The sequence below is a fragment of the Lissotriton helveticus genome, chromosome 4_1, assembly GCF_964261635.1.
Source record: "Lissotriton helveticus chromosome 4_1, aLisHel1.1, whole genome shotgun sequence".
Taxonomy (NCBI): domain Eukaryota; kingdom Metazoa; phylum Chordata; class Amphibia; order Caudata; family Salamandridae; genus Lissotriton; species Lissotriton helveticus.
Window position 1 is genome coordinate 1734286624 of NC_136063.1, and position 24441 is coordinate 1734311064.

The 24441-nt window shown below is 45.5% G+C and overlaps 1 protein-coding gene across 1 annotated transcript in view; it reads left to right on the forward strand.

Moving 5' to 3' along the window:
- Positions 1–24441, forward strand: part of BTK (Bruton tyrosine kinase) — a 531602-nt gene that overhangs the window by 222416 nt on the left and 284745 nt on the right. The window contains exons 2-5 of the mRNA XM_078685905.1: positions 8740–8901; positions 14533–14631; positions 19384–19449; positions 22290–22371. Of these exons, the coding sequence (XP_078542031.1) occupies positions 8761–8901; positions 14533–14631; positions 19384–19449; positions 22290–22371 (388 nt within the window). The 5' untranslated portion in view covers positions 8740–8760. The remainder of the gene's footprint in view (positions 1–8739; positions 8902–14532; positions 14632–19383; positions 19450–22289; positions 22372–24441) is intronic.

A 24441-nucleotide genomic window follows, 5' to 3' on the forward strand; every position in this document is an offset into this window, starting at 1 on the left:
TGGGGTTTTAAGTTTCTATATATGGTAGCGATCTTGTCAAGGAAAAAGTGGCTCGGTTGCCGTACAGGTCCTGTGAGGGAGTGATGTTGTCTTCGCTGGCAGCTGGTTTGGAGAATTCCTTAATGATGTTGAAAAGTTCCATGGTGTTCTTGGTGCTGGTTTTGATGTGTGAGGCAAGGGCTGTCTTCTTTGTTGCCCTCAGCAGACAGTGGTAGAGGTTGAGGGAAGTCTTGAAGGTTGCCCTGTCAGAGGAGTCCTAGCTAGTGCACCCTCTTGTCTCCAACTGTCTGCTGCCTCATTTCACTGTTCTGAATTTTTGGGTGTACCAGCTGGCTTTTTTGGAGGATTTTCTCTTGCTATTGCTCTTGATGAGGACAATGCTGTCTGAGCAAATGGTGATCCAGGCATCGAAGTCTTACACTCCCTGTTCGTGATTGGTGGCAGTAACAGGGTTGGAGGTGTTGAGGGCTTTCTTCCAGCTGCTCTTTGAGATTTTGTTCAACCTCTGGTGGGGGACGTTGGTCATCTTGGGTGTGGTGGTGCGAGGCTGGAGATGCTGAAGTGGACGATGGAGTGATCGGTCAATGTGAGTTCTGTGGCATGGCTTTGTTTGACACGGTTGCTGGAGTGGAAAATTGGGTCCAGTGTGTGTCCTGCAGTATGTGTAGGGTTGTGGTCAATCTGGGTCAATCTGAGGCTGCTCACACTGTCAAGAGGTGTGTGGAGCTTTTATCATTGAGGTCGTAAATTTGGAAATATAGGTCGCTGAAGAAGATGTAGTCCTTGGAGTCTACAGCTAGGAGCAAAATGAAGTCTGCAAGAATATGTGACTTTATTCCACATGCTTTTTCCCCGCATGCAACTACAACGCGGTCGTTATAACGACCACGTTGAAACAACGCATACCATTAAGCCGCAAATCGTCACAACGACTTGCTCTGGGGGGGCACTGGATGTTTGAATAGTATAATTTACTATTCCAACTCCAGTATGTGCAACAGTAGGGAAGGTGTTGGATTCTAAATACAACACCTTCTGCCCCCTTCTCAAGTTGTTGTTCTGACCTGTGGAGTAATGGTATGCGTTGTTAACAACTGTGTTGTAATTCCCTGTGGAGAAAAAAGGATTTGTGGTAAATGTTGTTTAACAGTCTGCAAAGGGGTTGCAGAAACTGGAGCACGGACCTGAAGGTCTGTATGCAAGGGTGCCTCTGATGGTTGTCTTGTCCTCTGTTTGGAGGTTGAAGCTGAGATGTTCCATTGGGGTGGTGGTGGTACACTGTATGGTTTCTTTGTGAATGATTGCTATTCCTCCTATGTTGGGGCGGTCTTGGTAAGTGATTTTATATCCATCGGGGATCGCTGTGGAAATGTCTGGGGCGGATGTGGGGCTGAACCAGGAGTCAGTGAGGATGACGATGTCGGGTGCGAGGATGGCGAAGAGGTCCCATGATTTAGTGGAATGCTTACATAGTGAGCATGAGTGTGCATGCAAGTTAGTGTTTTTGTTCAGGTGGTATCCGTGGTGTGTTCGAGGTAGGGCTGGCCAAAGGTTAGGTGTGTGCAGTGGCAGGTAAAACGGCAGTCGGTACAGATGAAAGGCCCTACCGTGGAGTGTGGGTTGGATCGGTGGCAGTGCTTGTTGCGGCGTCTGGGGTTGAGGGTGTAGAACGCGGCAATGATGTATCTTATCGGGGTGCGAGGGACAGGAGTTGTGGTGCTGGGTGAGGTCCAGGCTGGGACGCTCCCAGGTGGGTTTGCCTTTAGCGTGTTTTCAGCGTGCCCGCTGGGCGTGTCCGCTGTGCAGTTGTGTTGCGGCCTCCATTAAGTAGGTCCTGGGGTGGGCGGGTCTTCTGCTGGCGGGAAGAACGGTGAGTTGAAAAACCCAGCTGAGAAAACCCGAACGGGAAAACCAGGCATCTGCTGTGTCACTGGATCAGTCTAGAACAAGCAGGAACTGTAGGTCACAGGCAAGTGGCAAGCTAGGTGTCCAGGTGCCAGTATGACAGCCCTGCTATTGTCCTTGAAATGGGCAGTGGCGAATGGCAAACAAGTGAAGAACGACTGAAATCATAATAAATAAAACCCAGGACCTGAAACAGAGCTAAGGTGTGATGAGGTTTTTGTCCTTTCACGTGTTTTATAGCGCTGCAGGCTCGGGGTGCTCATTCAGAGTAAAAAAGAAGAGGTGTCACACGAAAGGGCAATCCCTCCAGAAAGAGACCATTGCCTAAGAATGGGAGGCCAGGACAGCCACTGCAGCCATGTTTCACTCAAGAAAGACAGGCTATTTTGTAAGAGGTAAAATGCGAGCGTGAGCTCGTATGCAAATGAAGGTACTTTCAGGATTCGACTGATGCATATTTTTAAGCAAACGGGAAGTTGTTTGCAAGTGGGAAAGGGAAGTGAAGTGCGTGCGCCGGCTGAGCACTTATCAGAGACTGATCACTGCTGCCACGATGGCTCAATGCATGCTCAGTTCTTCGCTGCAGTAGCCGAGCCTGTGTATGAGTTCAACTGAATGTGTGGGCAGAGAGGACCGCAGCCCTCGGAGCGCATCGTCCACAGCCAGAGACTCAAGCTTCACATGGCACTGATCAGGTGAGTGCGCCCCTTGGTCTCAAAATGGAAGGTCATCAGAGTAAGGACTTCAGGTGCGAATATTTAGTCCCCACTTGTATATATGACGCTGAGAGAAAAGTCATGTTTTAAGGAGTAAAACATTTTTTTTTCTTCCTGTCGAGAGTTTTTTCAAGTGTGGAAACATATTTTTAGACAATGTGTCTACTTTTTTTGCAATTGATGTTTTCTCGGTGGCTCATAATTTAGGTAAAGTCAAAGAGGTATTTTTCAACTGAACGCCATTCCTGATGTGACTAATCATACCCTGCCCTTCAGATCATATTTTGTTGTGGTAGGGTTATGTGATTGGCTGTAGGTATGGTAGTGGAAATATGGGCAGCAGAGAACAAGATCATGCAGCAGGATCGACCACATTATGCAAGAAGGAAAGGGAAATTCTGTACAATTCTGTACAAAGTATGCGATGAGAACCACATTGTGCGCTACGTACTGTGGCATTATTTTCTATTTTGACTCTTACAAATCTTAACACTGATGCAAAGTGATTCCAGTAGATTTGCTAAAATAGAAATCTTTTTATTCAGTAACTCCTGTTAAAAATTGTATTCTCTGATAATTATTCGTTTTAATTTGCCCAGTAATGGAACTTTGTTAACACTGCCCATTTATCTACTAGAGGAAAGTAGAGTGAGCACTTTACAAGTAGCAGAAAATGATTAAGACCCTCTGAGTGAAAGTGCAGTGCTGGAGAGCAATGCGGTGGTCTTTGAAGTGGCATCCTGCATGGGGCCACCAATCTCTTCTTCACTGCAGCGTTAGAGGCCGGAATCGATGGGAAGTTGCAGGAACAGTGTACCCCTCCCCGTGAGGATTTCGTACCATCCCTCACATGAGGCTGGAATCGCTTCTTCATCAGGCTAATTGCCTTCTCCTTAATTTGCAGACACATAGAAGGTACTGCAGCGTGCTTTGGCTATAGTAGCCTGGATCATGTTCATGTGCAACCATAGCTGTTATGTGACTGGCCTCTGAAACATTCCAGGATTTTTAGCCAACAGCACGTTCCATTCTGTTTTTTTTTGCCTTTTGAGGTTTAAAATGGCAAGGAATGGGTAAAACACACATGCACAGAGCCTGAAGGCTAAAACGTTCAGCAGTAGCTCATATGGTTGCACGTGACATTGAGGTCTACCACACCTGTGTGCACCTGCTTTAAATGTTTATTCTCCATCAAATCCTGGGCACTGATCCATGGAGCTGAACTGGTAGGGACTGTAAAGGCAAAAGCTCCTGCTTACCAACTTTGCTGCTTTAGGGAAAGGATGGATTAAAATGATCTTTGCCCCTTTACGAATAAATTCAACTTTGTTCAAGTAGTAATTATTCAAAGCTGCCATCTGTGTCACTTTGTGTTTTGATGAACCAGTGCAAGCTCCCATGCTTTTAACACAGGTGAACTGTGGGTGGCGCAGCTCAAACAGAGGTGTCTTTTGCATCTAGCATAGCTACCAAGTAAACCAATGCCCTATGCTATATGTAAACCCATTAGTTACCCCAAACTTTTTAGGCAATAAGGTTTTGAATGCTCTATGTTGTTTGCTAACCGCCAAGTATGTCTGAAAGTTACATGACATGGAACCTCTTGGTAGCGATTCAGTATGCACTGGCATAGTGTAGTGTCCGTTTTCTGTGCTGGGCCCTTAATGCGGTCTTTGATCACAATGAGGTGAAGTGGAAGAAGCAGGCAGGTAGGAACCAAGCAGGGCCCCATGTGGAGGGAGAGTGGGTACCGCCCTATCCGCCCAGGGAGAATTGGAGAAGGGAAGACACAGATGCAACGACACGTGGAGAAAGGAAGGCACAGATGCAATGACAGGTGGAGAAAGGAAAGGAAGGCACAGATGCAATGACACCGTGGAGAAAAGAAGGCACAGATACAATGACACGGTGGAGAAAGGAAGGCACAGATGCAATGCCCAGTGATTTTAAGAGTTTCTATGCAGTGTATTTGCAGTCATTTTCTCTTCCCAGAGACAGTGACAAAAGTCATGGGGAGATACAAATCAGCTAAATTGTCCCCAGGGGATGTCGTTGTTCAGACCAGTAATGTATGTTCCCAAGCGGAACACCCACCGCTGTTCCTTCTCGCAAAGACCATGTTCACTGTTCAGTTGTTTGATAATGTTCCACTGTAGGTCTTCCATTGTGTGTTGGGTTGTCAGGTAGTGGGTAGCCATTTTTGTAGTGCTGCTTTTGCAACATACGTTGCTCCTGTGCTCTCCTATGCACGTCTTTACCAGTCTAGTTGTCATTCCGACATATTCCACTCCGCATGGGCAAGTGATGATATAAACCACATTCTTGCTATTGCAGTTCGGAAATCTCCTCTGCTCCCATTCTGTACCATTCCTGAATTTTATACTTTTGCTTTTCTTCGTCAGGTGGCAAGTGCTGCAATTACCAAAAGGAAAATGGCCCTTCACTTGGGGTAGGAGGGTATTTTCCACCTCAATTGCTAAGGTGTGTTGTGGTCTTGTGTGGACTAGCATGTCCCTCAGGCCCCTTCCCTTTTTGTGTGCAAACATCGGTTTGGGAAGGTTGAGGTTTCCGCATGCCAGCAGTCTCCAATGTTTGTTTACAATTTTTGTCACTTGATTGGAGTTGATATTGTAAGTAGTGACACATATTGGTCTCTCTTCTGGGTTCTTAGGCACTCTTGGTTCCAGAAGTGCTTCCCTATTGTTGTTACGTGCCCTCTTCATGGCTCTGTCAATGATTTGTGTGGGGTAGTTGCGTTTCTTTAGTTTCTCTTGTAGATCAGTAGCCTGCCTCTTGAAGTCTTTAATCTCCGTACAGTTCCTCCGCAAGCGGAGGAACTGTCTGTATGGGAGATTGTCCCGAAGGTGGCGGGGATGGAAGCTGTTCTATAACAGCAGATAGTTCTTTGCTGTAACTTTAAAGTGAGTGGTAGTCTTTAAATTGCCCTCATCTGGGTAGATATTCAAATCCAGAAAGACCAAGTTGATATGTGAGGTTGTGCTGGTGAATTTCAGATAGATGTTTAGTTGGTTCATCCAGGTCATATGTTCTAACCCTAGCTGTGGGTTCACCACCCAACTTCAGTACAAGCTATCCTTTGGTTAAACCTCACTAACGTTCATCCATGTATGTGGTCCTCACCATGCCCGTCTTCAGGAGGGCATTTCCTGTCTATTACCTTTGTGTTTGCTAATATTGCACGTATCTGAGATATGACTACACCGTGAGCATAGCTGTGCCCCCATTCTTGCATTCAACCAGCCACTGTCATTTGGCACCCGCCGGTAGCCACAACACCCTTTAGATCTAGTTGTTTTTAATGTACGCTATACTTTGATAGGTCTTGTTTATGCTAGCTGTTCCTCCTTTGTCATTTGACTAGGTCCCCTGATTAATTCGGGATTGTGAAGCTTGCTGACTTTCGGATTTGTTTCCCAGCCCACCTGTTCTTTGGATCCAATCGGACAGTAGTTGTTACAAGCCAGTTTTTAAGTAAGTCACGCGCTATGCAGTTGTATATCGCTTTCTCCTCAGCCACACTCATACGCTAGGACTGGCTGTTATTCACCTTATTGTTTCAGGTGTTCTCTCACTCCTCCTGTGTCATGAGCCTCCGTCGCCATATCTGTTCCCACCATTGATGGGTGAGGAGCCTTTTTCTTCCCCACTCACGGTAATTATACATACACGCTCTTCGCTAGGGACATTTTTAATTTCCCATCATAGTTGTCAGGGATGTGACGCACCTCCTTTCTTTCCTTAGGTGCCCTGAAACCCCACTCCACCTACTCACTGTCCTGAGGAAGACCCCCAATGTAAGGCTCTCAAGGCTGCCTATGTCTCCAAGGGGGTCAAAACGTCGACAACTGTCTAATGCCAGTCTTACCTACAGTACTTGAAATACTGAGTTATTACATGTTACATGGCATACCAGTACAGATTTTATGTACTTCCATTCTTATGTTGTTTCTGACTCATGTCTTTTGGCACACCATTAACATGTGCATGCTTTATGTGTGATTTGCATTCTTTTCCATCCCACTACCTCACCAGAATCACAGCCCATTCCGCCCCTACCCCTTCCCATAGGCACTGCAATATTGCCAGTTATGTATTTAATGTTCCATGGTCTTGTTCCGTTTGAACAACCTGTGATCAGTGTCAGTGTGATTAAATAACACGTAAATTTTGTGTTGATTTGCTTTTCTCAAGTACCTGTTTTACAATATGTCTTGACTATTAACACTTTTGATGTTATATTTACTGGGAACACCCCTTTATATACCCTTTACTGGGGGTAGCAGGGTATTTTCTGCCTCAATTGCTAAGGTGTGTCTTGGTCTTGTGTGGCCATATGCAAATCCGTCTGACCCTGTGCCTCATGGGAACAGTCCAGCCCGAACTACAAGCCTTGTCTTCCCTGGACCGGAAACAAGCATCCTGGGACTGGTTTCTGGCTAATCAGCCGTCATCAGCCAGGTTCCCATGAGGCACAGGGTCAGACTGATTTGCATATGGCCATGTTTGAACTGGGATGGCTGTGTGAGCTAAAGAATGATGATGGATTAAACCCAGATCAGTTGACTGGGGGTGAGTGCTTTCAATGTTCAAAACTCCGTCCATCATCCCCTTTGGTTTTGCTTTGTTCGCCCTAAGTTGGCAGGGTATGCCCAGATGTGGGTTCCTTGCTCACTTTGCCACTGGATTCAAGCTAGCCTGGCTGATGACGGCTGATTAGCCAGAAACCGGTCCCAAGATACTTGTTTCTGGTCCAGGGAAGACATGGCTTGGCAGTTCGGCTGGACTGTTCCCATGAGGCACAGGGTCAGACTGATTTGCATATGGCCATGTCTGAACTGGGGTGGCGGAGTGAGATAAAGAATGATGATGAATTAAACCCAGATCAGTTGACTGGGGGTAAGTGCTTGCAATGTTCAATACTCCGTCCATCATCCCCTTTGATTTCCCAGTAGCAGCATTAGTGTCCTCCACCAGGTGCCCCTGGTTTACTTCTGTGTGTTATTGGTGATTTCAGACCCAATTGGAAATGTATTTTGCCTGAGCTTTTGTGTCTTGCTTTTGACTTATGAATTACTCTAGGATTTCATGACTGGATTCACAAAGAATTTGTAAGTAAAGCTAACACTTTGAGGGCCACATTCACAAAGTTGTTTTCTTTAAAGAAGCATGTTTTACTCCAAGGAATTTGGGAGAAAAAGGCACACCTATAGCTGGTGTAAGTCTAGAACTACTCACAGAAAAAGGTTTGGGGATTGGATTTATGAACATTGTTTAATCACTGTGCGGTGTAAAGGTCAGGGAAGCGGATGAGCTGCCGTGAGAGAGTAGGTCTGGTCTGCAACACCAACAGCGTGGGCTCCGTGTCTGAGCCTCAATGGGGGAGAATACATTATCCCTCTTAAAAAGAAATTTAGCAAAATGATCTCTTATTATTAGCAAGTGAAAACATATCTTTCTATCTGATTTCAAATGGTACTTATTGATAAGCGCCACACCGTGCCATACCCTACGAGAGACCACTGGGGTTCTCATCCCTGACAGAGGAGAGGTGCTAGGAAACTACACTGCAGTACAGCCACTCAGGATAACATATTGATCTTATTGTAGTGCCTCTGCAAAAAGGGAATGTCTTGTGGTGAGAAATAGTATCCTGTGCTCTGGGGTGTAACCCTTGACCAAGATCTCTTTCCTTTTATGCTTGCCACAACCTTTATTAAAAATGTTGTTCAAAAAGATGTTTTAATTACACGTGAAAAAAGATAAATTCGTTTTTGATAAACATCTTCCCAGTTTTGCATGTGCATGAATAACCAATAGCAATCTTCTATGGGATGATGGAATCTGAATTCCAGCTTATCAAATTCAAAATTATGAATATCGATAACGTTATATTTTAATATTGTATTTCGAAGAAAAAGTCATTTTGCTGATGATTACACTTGATGTTTTACCCTCGGCAGCTTGCACTGTTATGAGGCCTCCAACTACTTCATGGCAAAAAGAAGACTGCACACTTCTCCCCAGAAGGAATTACTGTGCGATAAGTCATTTTCATCAGGATTTATGCACTGATATTCCTTTTGTTTCTCATAAATAGGAGAACTCTTAGGAGGAAGGCATGGCTGCAGTTATCCTGGAGAGCATCTTCCTGAAGCGGTCCCAACAGAAGAAGAAGACATCTCCACTCAACTTCAAGAAGAGGCTCTTTGTGCTGACGGAAACTAAGGTCACGTACTATGAATATGATTTTGATCGTGGGGTAAGACTACTGGCATCTGGATTGATTATGCTTATCACAGGCATTGTACATCAGTAGTGCAGCAAAACTTTTCTTAAGAATACTAAACTTTTGAACTGTATAGGCTTACACATGGAATCAAACCAGATTTAAGGGGTGCCCATTTATAATCTCAAATGTAGTCAAGTCGAGCTCCACTATACTTGAGACCTGAGAGGTTAGTGGTTATATGTGATGGAATGGCACACACATCCCATCCTTAATTAACTGTCTGTCCCTCTTTCTCATATTAAAAATATGACCACCTCCTTCCATTCAGGCTTCTGTGCTCTCTACTCCACCAAAGTAACACTCAGTTCTTGCTTTATCTGCAACGTAGGACACATTTGACTAAACTATAGTCCCTATGCCTTGCAGAGTTTGCTCTCAACTGGTTTTCCTCATAGGTTCTGAATGGTTCTCCTCTGTTGACTGGTAATCTGAAAGATCACATCCCACTCATATACTTGTTAGTGTCCCCCATAGAACTATCCTGGGTCATGTTAGCATGTAGCGCAGTACAGCACACATGTGTTGTTTGCATGTGCGTGATGTTATTTATGTTGCTTGTGAGTGGTCCAATTCATGGCATGGAGGCCTGTGAGTTCCACAGTGGAAACCTAGGGCCTTGGAAAGCATGTGGAGGTGGAGAAATGCCCCAGACAGATTTGTGGATTGACACATTCCTGAGAGCTGGGTTGTACACGCACTGGAGGAAGGAAGAGCCAGGCTCTCCAGTGCACTTCAAAAGGGCAATTTGAGTCTGGAAAAGTCACTGGTCAGGGGAGCATGGGCACATCTTAGGAAAGAGATGGGGCAGAAAAAAGAATTATAAAGAGTAGTTCTGGGGATTTTGTAACCTTCCATATTTCGGTGAGGCTGACTTTCAGGTTTGATTCACAAGTACCTCCCATGAACTTTGTTGTGGGGCTATGTGGACTGGAGTTGCTCCTGCGGTGACTTACTGCTTCCTGGGTAATGGTCAGGACAGAGGAGTGGGCACTTTAAAGGAGGCACTCCCCCACAACACAAACTTCAAACCACGAGTCTACAAAACTCATCGGTTTATGAAAATGGATTATAAAAAGGAGAACTTGAGTCTCCCAAATTGTCAGTCGTTGAACAGTCAGCCGTGTCTGTACTTTGATGTGGAGAAGCTCAGCAAAATGTCTGGCTTGTGTGACAAGGACTGGGGATTAAGGTCTCCAAGTCTCCCACCTGTGTGAGGGGACATAACCCAGGGAAATCAAGACACCCTTCCCTGGAGCATCAGCGCCTGCCTTCCTATCGAGACCAGAAGTCTCTGTGAGGAGGAGGAGAGTGCCTGGAGGGAATAAGGTCCAGTGGGGGATCCTGGCAAGTGAATACCCAGAGCCAGGTGTGAGATAATTGCTGTCATACTGATTGGGCCGGCCATGTGCTACGAAAAGACAGCAAACCTGTATGCCAAAGATGATCATCCTGAAGATATTGCTGCAGTTGCAACGATCGGGCAATCTGCCTGTGTGCTGAGAAAAGTTGGTGACCATGTATGGCAGAGGGGACTGCCAGGAAGACATTGCTGATATTGCGCCAATCAGGCCATCTTCCTGTTTGCTGAGAAAAATCCACGACCCTTTAAGCCACAGGGAATCATCTTTAAGATAACAATGCCGTTGCACTGATTGGGCCGTCAGCGCGTTAGCTGATCAAACGTCAGTGGCTCCGTATGCCACAGGGATCCCAAGAAGAGCAGGAGGCATTGCCCTGGTGCACCGTATGCCATGAGGGAAGGCTGCTGCAGAGTACAGCCTGTGACAATGAAGAGCAGTGGGTGCTGACCAGTGTGCCCAGAACAACAAATGAAGTATTGGAAGCTGAGTGACTGCCCCAACCAGCCAGTGATTTCAGAGTAACTTACTGCATCCTCCGAGGAACACTGCGTACGACCAGCCGCCTAGCCAGCCGTGGCAAGACTACAGCTCATCACAGCAGATGCTTCAGTCCACCGCATTGCTGGAGTGCTGAATGCTCCCGGGGTCTATTTCATCACAACAACAGTGAGAGTGGGTAAGACCTATTGTGGTGCCAGAGAGCCAGGGGGGTCTTGCTGTACCTCATAGCGTTATAGCGCTGAAACTCTGACAAAAATCCATTGTTGAACTTCAAAGACTTGGACTCGTTAGCGAGGAATAACCAGAATGCTACCTATCATACATTGGGAAGAACCACTGCCAGTAGACAGGGCCATAGTACGCAGGACACTTACCAGACTTTGCTAGATTTCTGGCGTCGGGAGGGCTGTGTATATAATTTGTATGTGTCATATTTCATTTTGCAATCGTATATAAATATTACTTTTGCTATAAAAGCGGTTATCTGGCTGGACATTCATTTAGTGTTTTTTTTTCTTTTGTAACTACTCCGCCCCCCCTTCTCACCTGCCGAGAAGTCTTTGACTGCTCGACCCATGCTACCACTGAAAGTCAAGTGCTGAAGTTATAGTACCTGAGCAAGTTGCTCAGGACCCAAAGTATGACGGGCACCAGGACATCAGGAGTAACAGGTTGGTTCCAGTAGCTCCTGCTTGCCCGTGGCCCTGTAAACGGTAATCTGACGCTGGATTACTGCCATTCGTCATTGGATAATCAAACGCTCCCTCAAGCTGAAGTCATCCAATACAGAGGTCATTTTCTTTTGCATATTCTTTATGACTACCTCTCCTAATAACTCTCAACTTCCCTTCGGACACACTGACTTTTGCCAGATGTGCAAGAAACCTTAAGAATTAAGTATTCTTTTCAAGCCCTGACAGGTGGGATCTTTCATCACCAGCACTTTCACTTGCAGCAAGATATCAAATCTTAAATATGCACAGAACCCATCCTCATGTCCCCAACCCTACAGCCAAAACACTCTTTAACTTTATGCTTATCAGAAAAGTGTACTATTGTATTAGACTTTTAGTTGTCCTTTCTGATCACACCTTTCCTTCCCTTTTCATAGTCTTACAGTTCACCGGTAAAGTACTATACAAATGCTTCTCATTAAGAATAAGGCCCTTTACAAACCACCAATGATAGTCTTCAAAGTCATCCATGGGACATCCTAGTCTGGTCTTTCCAGTACAGTATCACGATGGAACCTCTCATGCAACTTAAGATCAGCCTGTCAACACCTTCTAGCCATACTAAAACCACCCTGTGCATCGGTCAGATTCCAGTCCTTCCACTTTCTTGGACCACTACCCACAAGATTATTAATGCAGCCCAACCTTACAAAAATGTAGAACAGCACTACACAGCCACTTCCTGAAAACTGATGGCCATGGAACTGAACTGTGGACACAGTGACTAAACACTGTAGGTATGTAAATGGCATATGTTGTATGTACACCACCAGTTATGAGATGCTTGCCCATGAAGGTGGGCAATAGTCTTTGTTTTGTGTTGTACTTTATTCATATGTCTGCTTGTCCCGCCGATCATGCCCTGATACAAAGGCTCATTTAACTTATACTATTTATAAAAACATTGTTTTTTGTAATTCCACTCAATTCATCTATTGATCCTCATACCAACACGAAAAGGTGTTCTAAAGTACGGAATATGTGATTGGAATGTTACAAGCTGCTACCTGTAAAAAGAAATACATGAATTCATTAATCCACAGTCGAGGTATGCAGGGTGAGTGTAGTTCTTCTGTCAGTGGCACCAGAGAAGTATCAGGGAGTAGGTTTTGGAGTAGGCCATTTTGGGTCATGAGGTGCACTATCAGGGTGTTCTAGAAGCCTTGGAGGGAGGCCAGTGCTCTTCGGTCCTAGGGAGTACATCCAAATCGGAAAGTTGGGATATTCAGCTTAGTCTTTTAACCAGCTTGGTTTGGGTGGCGAGGAGGTGCTTGATCATGTGGTAATCATTAAATATGATCTCTGTTCTCCTTGCCCACGGCTACTTATGCTAACACTGGCTAAAATCAAACCTGCCGTTTTCACAGATATAACAAGCATTTACAATGCAATAGGTCTAGCATTACTGAAAGTTTGAGCTGTTGGCGTTGCTCATTGCAACTTTTAGTAATGCGAGAACTATTGCATTACAAAGCAATCACAGCACTTGTGCTTTAGCTTTAAACAAGTTAAAGCTCCGATGCTGCCATTGCTTCAAAAGCATAAAGAAATATCGAAAAATATTTTTTTGCTGTGAAGCGGCACCGCGCTTTAGCTTAAGATGTTTAAAGCTAAAGCGCAGGTGCCACCATGTAACAAAAGTAAACAAATAGAAAATAATATGGTGGCTGCACGTTTTTTTCTATTTATTTACTTTTGTTACAATGGCGGCACCCACGATTTAGCTTTAAACATCTAAGCTAAAGCGTGTGTGCCGCGATTGCTTCAAAAGTAAAGAAATAGAAAAAACATGCTTTTCTATCTCTTTACTTTTGAAGCAATTGCGGAACCCGCGCTTTAGGTTAAGATGTTTGAAGCTAAAGCGCGGGTGCCCCCATTGTAGGCAAAGGACATAAAAAGAAAAAATGGCATGCAGTGTTCGGCTCCACAAATAACAAAATAAAAGCTTGGTCGTCATTATTGGAGCTAAGTCATGCCACGCTTGTTCAATTAATACATTTTTTTTAAAAAGCATTACAGCCTTGAGCACTATTTTCTTAAATGATTTTGTGCAGGCAGGAGAAAATCTTTTAAGAAAATTGTGCTTGAGGCTGCAATTAGAACATCTAGAGTAACAACACATGTAACAGGGAGTGTCTTGATGGGAGGTTACAAGAAGAGAAAAGGCGGTACTAAGGAGAGACAAGTAAGGCTACTGACCATTGAAAAGCCACCATTTACAGAGGACAGTGACAGGAGCCAATTGAAAAGATGGTCGGAAAGTGGGCGGTACTTCAGTCCCTTATCCTGAATATAGCATGTCTCGAAGAGTCAGCCCAAGCGCTGCCTATGCGAGACCTAAAAATTACACAGTCTCGTTCCTCTTGTGATATTAGTTTTTAGTTATTTAAGGACAGCATCACGCTTTACACATATCATACTTGCTGCTGACATAGACAATGCCATTCAAATATTAAAAAATAACAAAAAACATTGAAGCAATATTGAAAGACAAAACGGTGGGTAGTTCTTGGTTAGTGAACTGTAGGATAATGAAGTGTGTTTTCAGTTGTTTACGAAATGTTAGTGGCTCTCAGTTAAGTCTAACGTGGTCAGAAATGGAGTTCCTAGTCGTGGGGCAAGAGATGAGAAAGCTTGTTTCGAAGTTTTGCTTTTCTCAGTTTAGGGTGTTTTGAGGAGGAGTTTGTCCTTTTTACGGATATTCTATGTTCCACTCGTGAGTTGCTGAGTTGCCGTTTTTCCTTCAAATATGTGGGTGGATATTTTTTGTTATACGTGCAGTTTTGAATATGATAAGCTTAGTTTTACTGCAACATGCCAGGAATCAGTACATTCTATTCTCTTCCAGACGTGATAGGAGATTCTAAAAATGATGCCTGTAATTTAGAACCAGTAAAGTCCTGGGTATCTGGGAATACTGTAGTGCCAATAAAAAGCAACAAATAATTTGCCAACGTTGATATTTATTTTCTTACATCTTTTTTGTTCTTTTTCTTATTTTATAGCGGCAAGGCAGCAAGAAGGGTACAGTTGACATTGATAAAATCACCTGTGTTGAAAAAGTCACTCCAGAACAAAACCCACCACCAGAGAGACAGATTCTGGTAAGAAAGACCTGCTTAGCTTTTCCGCACTTCTTAACACATAATGTGAGAGCCTGTTGTCGGACAAACAACTACATTTAACAAAGCCATTTGTTTCCCCTCTCTCCTAGTGTTTTAATTAAATAAGACTGGACCTATCCTACGAAATCTCTTATGACTATGTTCTTATTAGCTGGTTTTAGGGTCTGTCCCAAATAATCACCTGGGCAGATGTTCCTGTCTATAACCTAGTATCTTATCTCCAGTATTATTCACACTTCTTACTCTTACTCTGTTACTGGTATACAAGACGCTTTTATATGTTCCAGGACATCCTTTTGGAAACCTGTTCTATATGAATTTTCTATACAAATCGGTTTCTCCAAATGTTTCCAAATTAATGCCATTTCCAAGTTGTTGAATTCAACCTGGAGAAGTCCTCTGAATTTCAAAATTTGCATGTCGTCCCTCTTTTAATCAAGATCACATAGATCCTATAGGTGCTGTTTTCAGGTGCGAAACGTATGTCCTCTTTCTTCATATGCACCTATTCTTATCTTCCTGGTGGAGGCCCTCTTATTTCTCCTATCTTTTCTCTTGCTATAACCACTTCTGAGTCCCATCCTTCCTCATCTCTCTTTTTCCCATTATGCCTCTCCACACCCCTACTGCTGCCTGAATCCCTCTTCATCTACTTCCTCGTCAAAAATCGTACCCCTGATTATCTTTACCTGTTATTCCCTTTCAAATCGTCTTCTTCGTTAATCTGTTGTCCATCCCTCCTTCGTAACATCACCCAGACCTTCTTTCTGTCTTCTTGTTTAAATTGATTTGATGATAGTTTTATATTTCATATTACATTTGGGATCCAGTAGCGAATTAAGTGCATTTTGTAAGAAAACATTTTTCCCCAAATTTTGATAATTTACCAAAATGGATACCATGGGGTCATCAGACTGTTTTGATAAATAAGGTACACCAAACATTTGAAAAGGGTACAGATGTATGCAGCAGTACCTGCATCATAGAATATGCATGAGTCTTGTGGTGTGATGCAGCACACGGGCAAGCACTGAGACACTCTGTTTATGCCTCTTTTGATTATGGCGTGATAGTGGTTTGCTGTCAGAGTCATTCTCTACTCGTTTAAGGGCGTAGGAGGCAGACTATTGACTACTATGAATTTGGCATCTAAGGAAAAGGCCCCTTGGGGGGAATATCACTTGTAACAACACTGATTAGTTGCACTTTAATGAGTACCTACCTAAGGCGCTGCCCATGTTGTCACATAGATCGGGGTCAGGTTATAGGCAATTTGATGCAATATTCAGCTAATCAATGTACTCCTTATTTACATACATATGTTGTGCTGTAGGCCTAGGCTCCAGAAAATTATTAGAGACTTCACCAAAGTCCAAGATGGCCAACTGATACAATTGTTCAGTCATTCCCAGGCAAAGGATATTTAAGGCATTCCTTATATATTTTTCTCTGCAAACCATCACCATTCCCCAGTTGCTTCAAGTTATGTTGCCTCCGAAGACAGCCGTTGCCTCTGTTGGGTGCCTGTCCTGCACTGCCTGTTCTCTCTGTGGCTCTGCTTCAATGCATTTTGCAGTAACGATGAATGAACTCTTGCTCTCCCGTCAAAAGAATGCAATGGTGAGATAAATTGTGACCGCTGCGTTCTTGTTGAGATAGATGCTACGTGCAGTATCTAGGAGTGAGCACAAGTTTTAGAGACCCACCTTCATTTTCAGACCGGGAATACTGAGGATACAGGCATCTGCTTGGCAGGTGGAATGGGTTGGCATGGCTTGGCATAGGTCATTGTAAGAGGTGGAAGAATTGCCCAACTTTCTCTATTGCTTTCTGTATTGTGTGTATTCGGGTGACGTTTGGTAGCAGTAGCTATTGGTGTTCTGGACCTGAGGGATTTCACTCCTCGTTACATTCTCTGTTATTCCTTTTCGCTGGATCTTTTATTTCTGGTCTCTGATCCCAGATACAGAGAGCCAGTATTAGGAGACAGAGGGACTTGGTGGGCTAGCATCTGTTCCCTGACACAGTGAAGGCCTTCTCGCCTGGTGCAAAGTAATAGGATGATGGCTGTGGAGTTAAATGTTGGCAAAAAATACCTCTGATGTCCAGCAGTCTTCTTCAAGGGCACAGAACTGTGCCTGCTGTAGGGGAACTACCGCCTGATTTTTAAAACCAGACAGTGAATCTTGTTGGTAAAGAGATTGATGAGTAACACAAAGCCGTTTGAATTCGATGCAGTGGCCCACAGAGAACCAACACAGTGCCCTAAGCCTGGGGAAGAGGAGCATTGCTTAATTTGTAAAAGAATGAGTGCTGGAGCCCACCATTACATGTGGGGGCATCAGATACCAAGGCTGTGCAGTCTGGAATCTCCCTCATGCATCTTTAATCAAACTACCAGACACTCTCTACTCCTTTATCTTATGCTTCTAGGTTCCTGTTTCTTCTGTTTGTGAGGGTTTTTCATCTTTCTCTGCCTCCATGGTCCCCTTTGTGTGCTTTCTCCTCTCTTTTGCTCTCGATACATGTCAGATGAGGAAAAATAAGTGCCAGACTCCAAAAATGAGTGCTGTGGGCTCCACCGTCAACCATCAGTTCAAATTAAGCACTGGGGGAGCTTACCTTGGCTAACACTTATGAGAGTGTCAGCCATTGGAAGACTGGGCTCTGGTTTATTTCCATTGCCCACAAAAATTCCGTTGCCTGAATCAGAGTTGGTGATAATACAACTTTCATTTCTCTCACAGAGAGCTCCTGCTGAAGACTGGTTCGAGTCACATGAAGTACTGCAAGTGGCTAGGGACCTAATCCGTGAGACTGGTTTTAGTGCAGGCATGATGTTTAAAGTCAGGATTCCTGATCAGTATCAATCAATCAATCAATCAATGCATTTATAGAGCGCGCTACTCACCCGTGAGGGTCTCAAGGTGCTGAAGGGAGGGGGTGCTGTTACAACTCGAATAGCCAGGTCTTGAGGTGCTTCCTGAAGGTGAGGTGGTCCTGGGTCAGTCGTAGGTGTGCGGGAAGGGAGTTCCATGTCTTGGCGGCCAGGTAGGAGAACGATCTTCCTCCGGTTGTGGTTCTGCGGATCCGTGGGACGATGGCGAGGGCGAGGCTGGCGGAGCGGAGCTGACGGTTGAGGGTGTAGAACGAGAGGCGGTTGTTGAGGTATTCGGGGTCCATGTTGTGGAGCGCTTTGTGCGCGTGGGTGAGGAGCCTGAACGTGATCCTCTTGCTGACTGGGAGCCAGTGCAGGTTTCTCAGGTGGGGTGTTATGTGGTTTCGGCGAGGGATGTCGAGGATGAGTCGTGCGGAGGTGTTCTGTATGCGCTGGAGTCATTTCTGTAGTTTGGCTGTGGTTCCTGCTTACAGGGCGTTCCCGTAGTCCAGTCGGCTGGTGACGAGGGCCTGGGTGACTGTCCTTCTGGTTTCGGTGGGGATCCACTGTAAGATCTTTCGGAGCATGCGCAGGGTATTGAAGCATGACGATGAGATGGCGTTGACTTGTTTGGTCATCGTGAGGGAGGAGTCCAGGATGAATCCTAAGTTGCGAGCGTGGTCTGTGGGTGTCGGTGCGGTGCCCAGCGCCGTGGGCCACCAGGAGTCGTCCCAGGTGGATGGGGATTGTCCGAGGATGAGGATCAATCAATCAATCGTATGAATTATTCATTTTAGCATGTGCCCTCTGGACCTACGAAAGTACTGTTGGCCTGCATATTGGCACAACAAGGAAAGAGGTACTGGGGCTTTTGAAGGTACAGCACATGGGCCCCTACAGTAATGAGAACAAAGAGTGTACTGTTCCTAAGTTGGGAATCTAGGTCAAGAGGATGGTTAATGGAAGGGTGTGCTCCTTTTAGGAGCAAGGGCCCTCACGCAGCCTGGGGGGTGTCATGCTTCATCATCCAGCAGCTCCTCATTGGGCCAGCGCTACAATGCTCAACGGGCCCCTCGAGGGCACCGGCAGGGCCCAGGGTAGGTCAGCTGCCCCTTCACGCTCCAATGAGCATTGATGGTACGCTTATTAGCGCACCCCTTGTTTGGTCCGATTGGATCTGTTCCTTCCCAATTTCCTGGGACTACCCCTAGGAGATGTTCTAAATGTCTATGTAAAGTATACTAGGTACATTAAACACACAGGGCATGGTGCATATACTCTTTTAACCCATGCCTGTGAGGAGTAGAATTAGGTCTTCTTGGTCCTGACGAAATACCAAGATCTGCTAGGGACTGTAACAGGCATGAAACATGTTGAACTTTTGAATCACGTTCATTGCAGCTAATATATCATTATATCTATTTTATGCTCTAACCACGCTTTTATCCCTGACAAAGGGACCCTAGTATTAAAAGGTATTTCTTGTTCGGATCCCTTTAGCCATTTTTAACACACTTTACCCTCACCCATTCTACTCACAATTTACCACCCACTCATGCAACACATTGGCAAAAAAGAGAAGGTCCCCGGCAAAGAGCCCCCTCGAATGGCCCGTTGGTCATTGCAGCGCCAGCCTAATGACGAGCTGGCCTATGTTGAAGTATGACACACCCCGGGGTATGTGAGGGCCCTTTCTCATAAAAGGAGAACTCCCCTCCGCTAATCATCCCTTTGACCTCGATCCCCACCTAGGAACAGTACCCTCTTTGGTCTCACGGCTTGCATATTGGACCAGACAAATTGTGCTCAACAAAATATATTTTTGACATTGTCTTTGCTTTATTTTATTTCAGCGAAGGGCTGATGAAGATGAGACAGAGCAGCGTTCCAAGATTGAACGTTTTCCTTACCCTTTTCAGGTGAGTTCTATGGATTATACACTCAAAATTTACATTTATCAAACCAACTAATCTTTGGTGAATACTGTTTAGCACCATATAATTAATTAAATGAATTTTCCGTTAAGACAATCCTTAAGAGATTGCTTGGAACGAGGTGGATGGAGTGGCATGATGAGGGGGAGTTTTTTGGAAAGATGAAACTTGTTTTAGCTTCATTTTTATCTTCAGCTGTTGTCAAGGAGCTTTATGGAGCTGCTTGGCTAGGCTGAAAAATGATCCCCTCGCCTTCTCGCCCTCTCCCCTTTCTTTAACCCAGTCAGACACTCATAGAAAAAGCAGATTTTTTCAAATTATTTTTTTCATATTTAATTCATCTGTTGTGTAATGAGGTGTCCCCAATTATAAGCCATCTGTTTGTTTTATTATCTTCTGGTTGTTGACTTTGCATTTGCACAGTCCAGTTCCAGAGTAGGCTCTCTGTCATATGTACATTGTACTCAATTTTGAAAACTCCACTGGGCACCCTAAGTGCACTGTGGTCTTCTGTGTGATTGACTTGTGTCAAGAATGTAGTCATTGTGAAGTGTTTTAATGGCTGTGAGTTACCAGCAGGATATGCAAAATCGTAGATTATATTAGATAAAATAACAGCTCAGCTGGGCCCAATGAGCAAACAATTGTGCAATAAACGAGGAAGATGTGAGTGCTGGGAGACTGCATGTATTTATTGAGCTGCCGCGAAGGGTGCAGGTTCCCGCCTCTTTATCACACCAACTGACTCGCAACCGTCAGTGCTCCAGATCAACATCCTAGAAGAGTAGTGAGCCATGGCCACGCATCGTGGCAGGTAGGAGAGATGTACATTACTAATCATACATAACGCATACTACTAATTGCTTTCTATAGAAAAAGTTGTGCGTTTTTTAGATCTCGCCCCCTGATCCGCACGAAATTTAAAAATGGCGAAACTAACTTGAAGGTGCCAGCAACTGGCAATTTTCATGTAGATTCAACGAATGACACCAAAGTTACTAGCAATCTAAAAAAAGCAATTTCCTACGAAAAGTGATAACTTCCCCATATGTATATATATATATATGCCAAGGGAAGTATAAGAGAAAAAGCACATAACAAGAACGCTATTGCCAGTAAATATACTATAATCATATAGAATATTCTCGTCTGTTACGTATACTTATCAAAGCTGCAGATTTGGGCATTAGGCTACTGATTTGTCAGCAAGCCTACTGCTTACAATTTAAGCCTGCCATTCAACCGCTGTTTGAGACCAGGGCAAGTAATGCGAGTGTACTTACAGGCAGTCGTAAAAGAATGGGGTAGTCGCCCATCTCAATGCCACCGATTACACGGACGCCCCCAAACTAAATGGCAGCAGGGTGCCCGCAATTATGTTTGCGGACGATACCCTGTTGCTATCTAAAACCCCTATGGGCATTCAAAGGATACTCGACTCCTTCATGGCCTTCTGCCATGACAGAGGGCTAGAAATAAATGCCGCAAAAACCAAATTCATGGTTTTGAACCCGAACGCGAAACTGCGTCCGAATCCATTACTGGGGGCAGTGTGGCTTGAGCGAGTTGCCACCTTCGAATACCTAGGTGTGACCCTTAATGAAACTATGACCTGGGGATCCCATCAGAGTAGGGCAAACCTCAAACTTATACAAACCACTGGGGGTATTGCCCGGATAATGACTGGCTCGACGTATCGCCCATTGGGGGCTCTAATCCAGATTTACAAGGCCCAGGCTAGAGGAGCGATTATGTACGGGGCTGAACTCTGGGGTCATAGGCCTTGCCGCAGCCTGTCAGTAACAGAAAATAAGGTCATAAGACAGGTAGCCGCACTCCCCCCGAGTACCCCGCTTCTTCCCTTGAGGCTTGACTTAGGGTTACGACCATTAGCTGACGAGATAAGCCTGAGACCCATAGCCTTTTGGCGCAGGCTATGGAGTAGTGATGATCTCGCAGACTATAGGGCGGAACTGGCCGAACTACTGAACCACCCCAAGGCGCTTAGTATTCCCTGGGTTAAAAATATCCAAACTATTTGTATGGAATTGGGCCTCCCTGATCTATGGACTGAGCCGGCGACGGCAGCACCTAACATCTCCAAGAGGTCCCTGTCGAATCTGTACCACGAACACAAATTGGCATTGGCCAAAGCTACCCAGCCAGACGGGTCTCTATCATCCGTGTTCATGCAGAGCAAGGATCTTTATAGGTTTGAGAAGGCACTGGATCCTATCTATCCTATACTTGCCAGAAAGCTATTCCTCCAGTGGAGGTACGGCACATTGCCCTTTAGGTCCTTTACAAACTTGTGGTCATCGGCGTCCCACACAAAGTACTGTCCTGTATGTGCGGACAAGGAAGAAAATGATCTGCATGTGGTCTTCTTCTGCCCAGCCTACAAGGCAGCAAGAAAGTATTGGCTCCTTCCGTTGATAAGGAATATGGGTGGCAGGGAATATGCACCAATGTACAGGATTTTAAAATCAGATGTCACTGGCCCAACAGTTTTTGCGCTCTCAAAGTTTTTTTATTAATGTCTGGTACACGCGTAATCACATTTTAAAAATGTTGGGTAGTGTTTAGAAATGTTATCTTTGCCAAAGGCGTTTAACCCTGTACAGGAGCCTTTTATATATGTATCAAATGTTTTATTTGTTTTGACGAAGTTACATGTGTTTTCTTTTTGTATTGTGCATCTTTTATGACCAAATGGTCGAAATAAAGATAAAGATTGGATTGGAAAAGAATGACTCTAATATCCAGTGTTTCTTCCAAATGAATGGCCAGCATATAGGGCTCAGCCTTTATTTCTCTTTCATCAGGTGGTTTATGATGATGGGCCCCTCTACATTTTCTCCCCAACAGAGGAACTGCGCAGGCGGTGGATTCATCAGTTGAAGAATGGTGAGTACAAAGCATTATCACAATGAAAGGTGGGGGCGAGAGGAAAAATACAAATTGTTCTTGATTTTTAGATAGATTGCAATATTTCGTAGGAAAAAAAACGAATGGGAAAATGTAATTTGCATTACCAAATTTTTGAAAACATTTTTGTGGGATTTGTTTTTACCACACCAGATATCCCCACCCCCATCACTCCTCCGTCTACAAGTTGGGCAAAGTGCACACACTATGCATTTTCGTTATACAAAGGATGCACACTTCACCGAATACCATATGCAAAATTGGATTTTACTATCCCTACATAACGTCAGCAGATTTATTGTATTTCATGCTGTCTCCACGGAGGTGTCCCACTGAACACACCCCAAGCAAAAGACAATAGATCTCTTTCGTCCAGAGGACTATAATGAGGTGTTCATAAACTACAGACAAGTTCAAAGAGTGACTGACAGCAACAAAAAACATTTACAGATGCAAAACCCTCTATTTAAACCAGGGCATTCACAAAGTTTATCCATCCTCGGTTTCAGGGGAAGGGTTTGCTGAGCCAGGCGATCCTCGTCATCATAGGTGACACCTTTAGTCTGTACTGCCTTTGCGGGAAAAAGTGAGTTGCACCCTGGGACTTGTAATTTTGGTTTTTCAAGGGCTCTTTGCTAAAAAGCCAGATATTTCTACAGGTGTATCACACAAATGCCAGGGACATGCACATCAGTGACAGACAGTGCACAACACACCCACAAGGTGGTCTGAATACCCTAGAACAGAGGTACTCATAGTACGGCCCGCGGGCCAGTGGCGGCCCGGCAAGCCTTCCTGGGCGGCCCGCAGACATTGCAGACACCTGTGTTAAAAAATAAATAAATGAAATAGTGTTCGCAAATACAGCCGCAGCAGCGCGGACTCAGACTCTGCTCTGTGGGGGCCGGGGGATTCCAGGGATTGTCAGAGGGGAGCTGCAGGGGCCTAAGAGTTGATATTCAACAAAGCCTCATTAACATCTAAATGGTCTTTTAAAGACCCATTAAGTACTTGGTGGGGCTGTGTGCGCGCGGCCGGGGAAGCTGTCTCAGCCCAGGACGGGAAGCTGTCTCAGCCCAGGACACACAGGTGAGAGGACAGAGAGGGAGGGGGACACAGAAGGAGGGAGGGAGACACAGAGGGAGGGAGAAGGGAGACACAGAGAGAGGACAGGTGGGAGACACAGAGGGAGGGAGGGAAACAGAGAGTGGGAGACAGGGAGGGAGACACGGAGGGAGGGAGGGAGACACAGAGGGAGGGAGGGAGACACAGAGGGAGGGAGAAGGGAGACACAGAGAGAGGACAGGTGGGAGACACAGAGGGAGGGAGGGAAACAGAGTGGGAGACAGGGAGGGAGACACAGAGGGAGGGAGGGAGACACAGAGGGAGGGAGAAGGGAGACACAGAGAGAGGACAGGTGGGAGACACAGAGGGAGGGAGGGAAACAGAGAGTGGAAGACAGGGAGGGAGACACGGAGGGAGGGAGGGAGACACAGAGGGAGGGAGGGAGACACAGAGGGAGGGAGGGAGACACAGAGGGAGGGAGAAGGGAGACACAGAGAGAGGACAGGTGGGAGACACAGAGGGAGGGAGGGAAACAGAGAGTGGGAGACAGGGAGGGAGACACAGAAGGAGGGAGGGAGACACAGAGGGAGGGAGGGAGACACAGAGGGAGGGAAACAGAGAGTGGAAGACAGGGAGGGAGACACGGAAGGAGGGAGGGAGACACGGAGGGAGGGAGGGAGACACAGAGGGAGGGAGGGAGACACAGAGGGAGGGAGAAGGGAGACACAGAGAGAGGACAGGTGGGAGACACAGAGGGAGGGAGGGAAACAGAGAGTGGAAGACAGGGAGTGAGACACGGAAGGAGGGAGGGAGACACGGAGGGAGGGAGGGAGACCTGGAGGGAGGGAGGGAGACCCGGAGGGAGGGAGGGAGACCCGGAGGGAGGGAGACACAGAGGGAGGGAGACACAGAGGGAGGGAGACACAGAGGGAGGGAGACACAGAGGGAGGGAGGGAGACATGGAGGGAGGGAGGGAAACAGAGA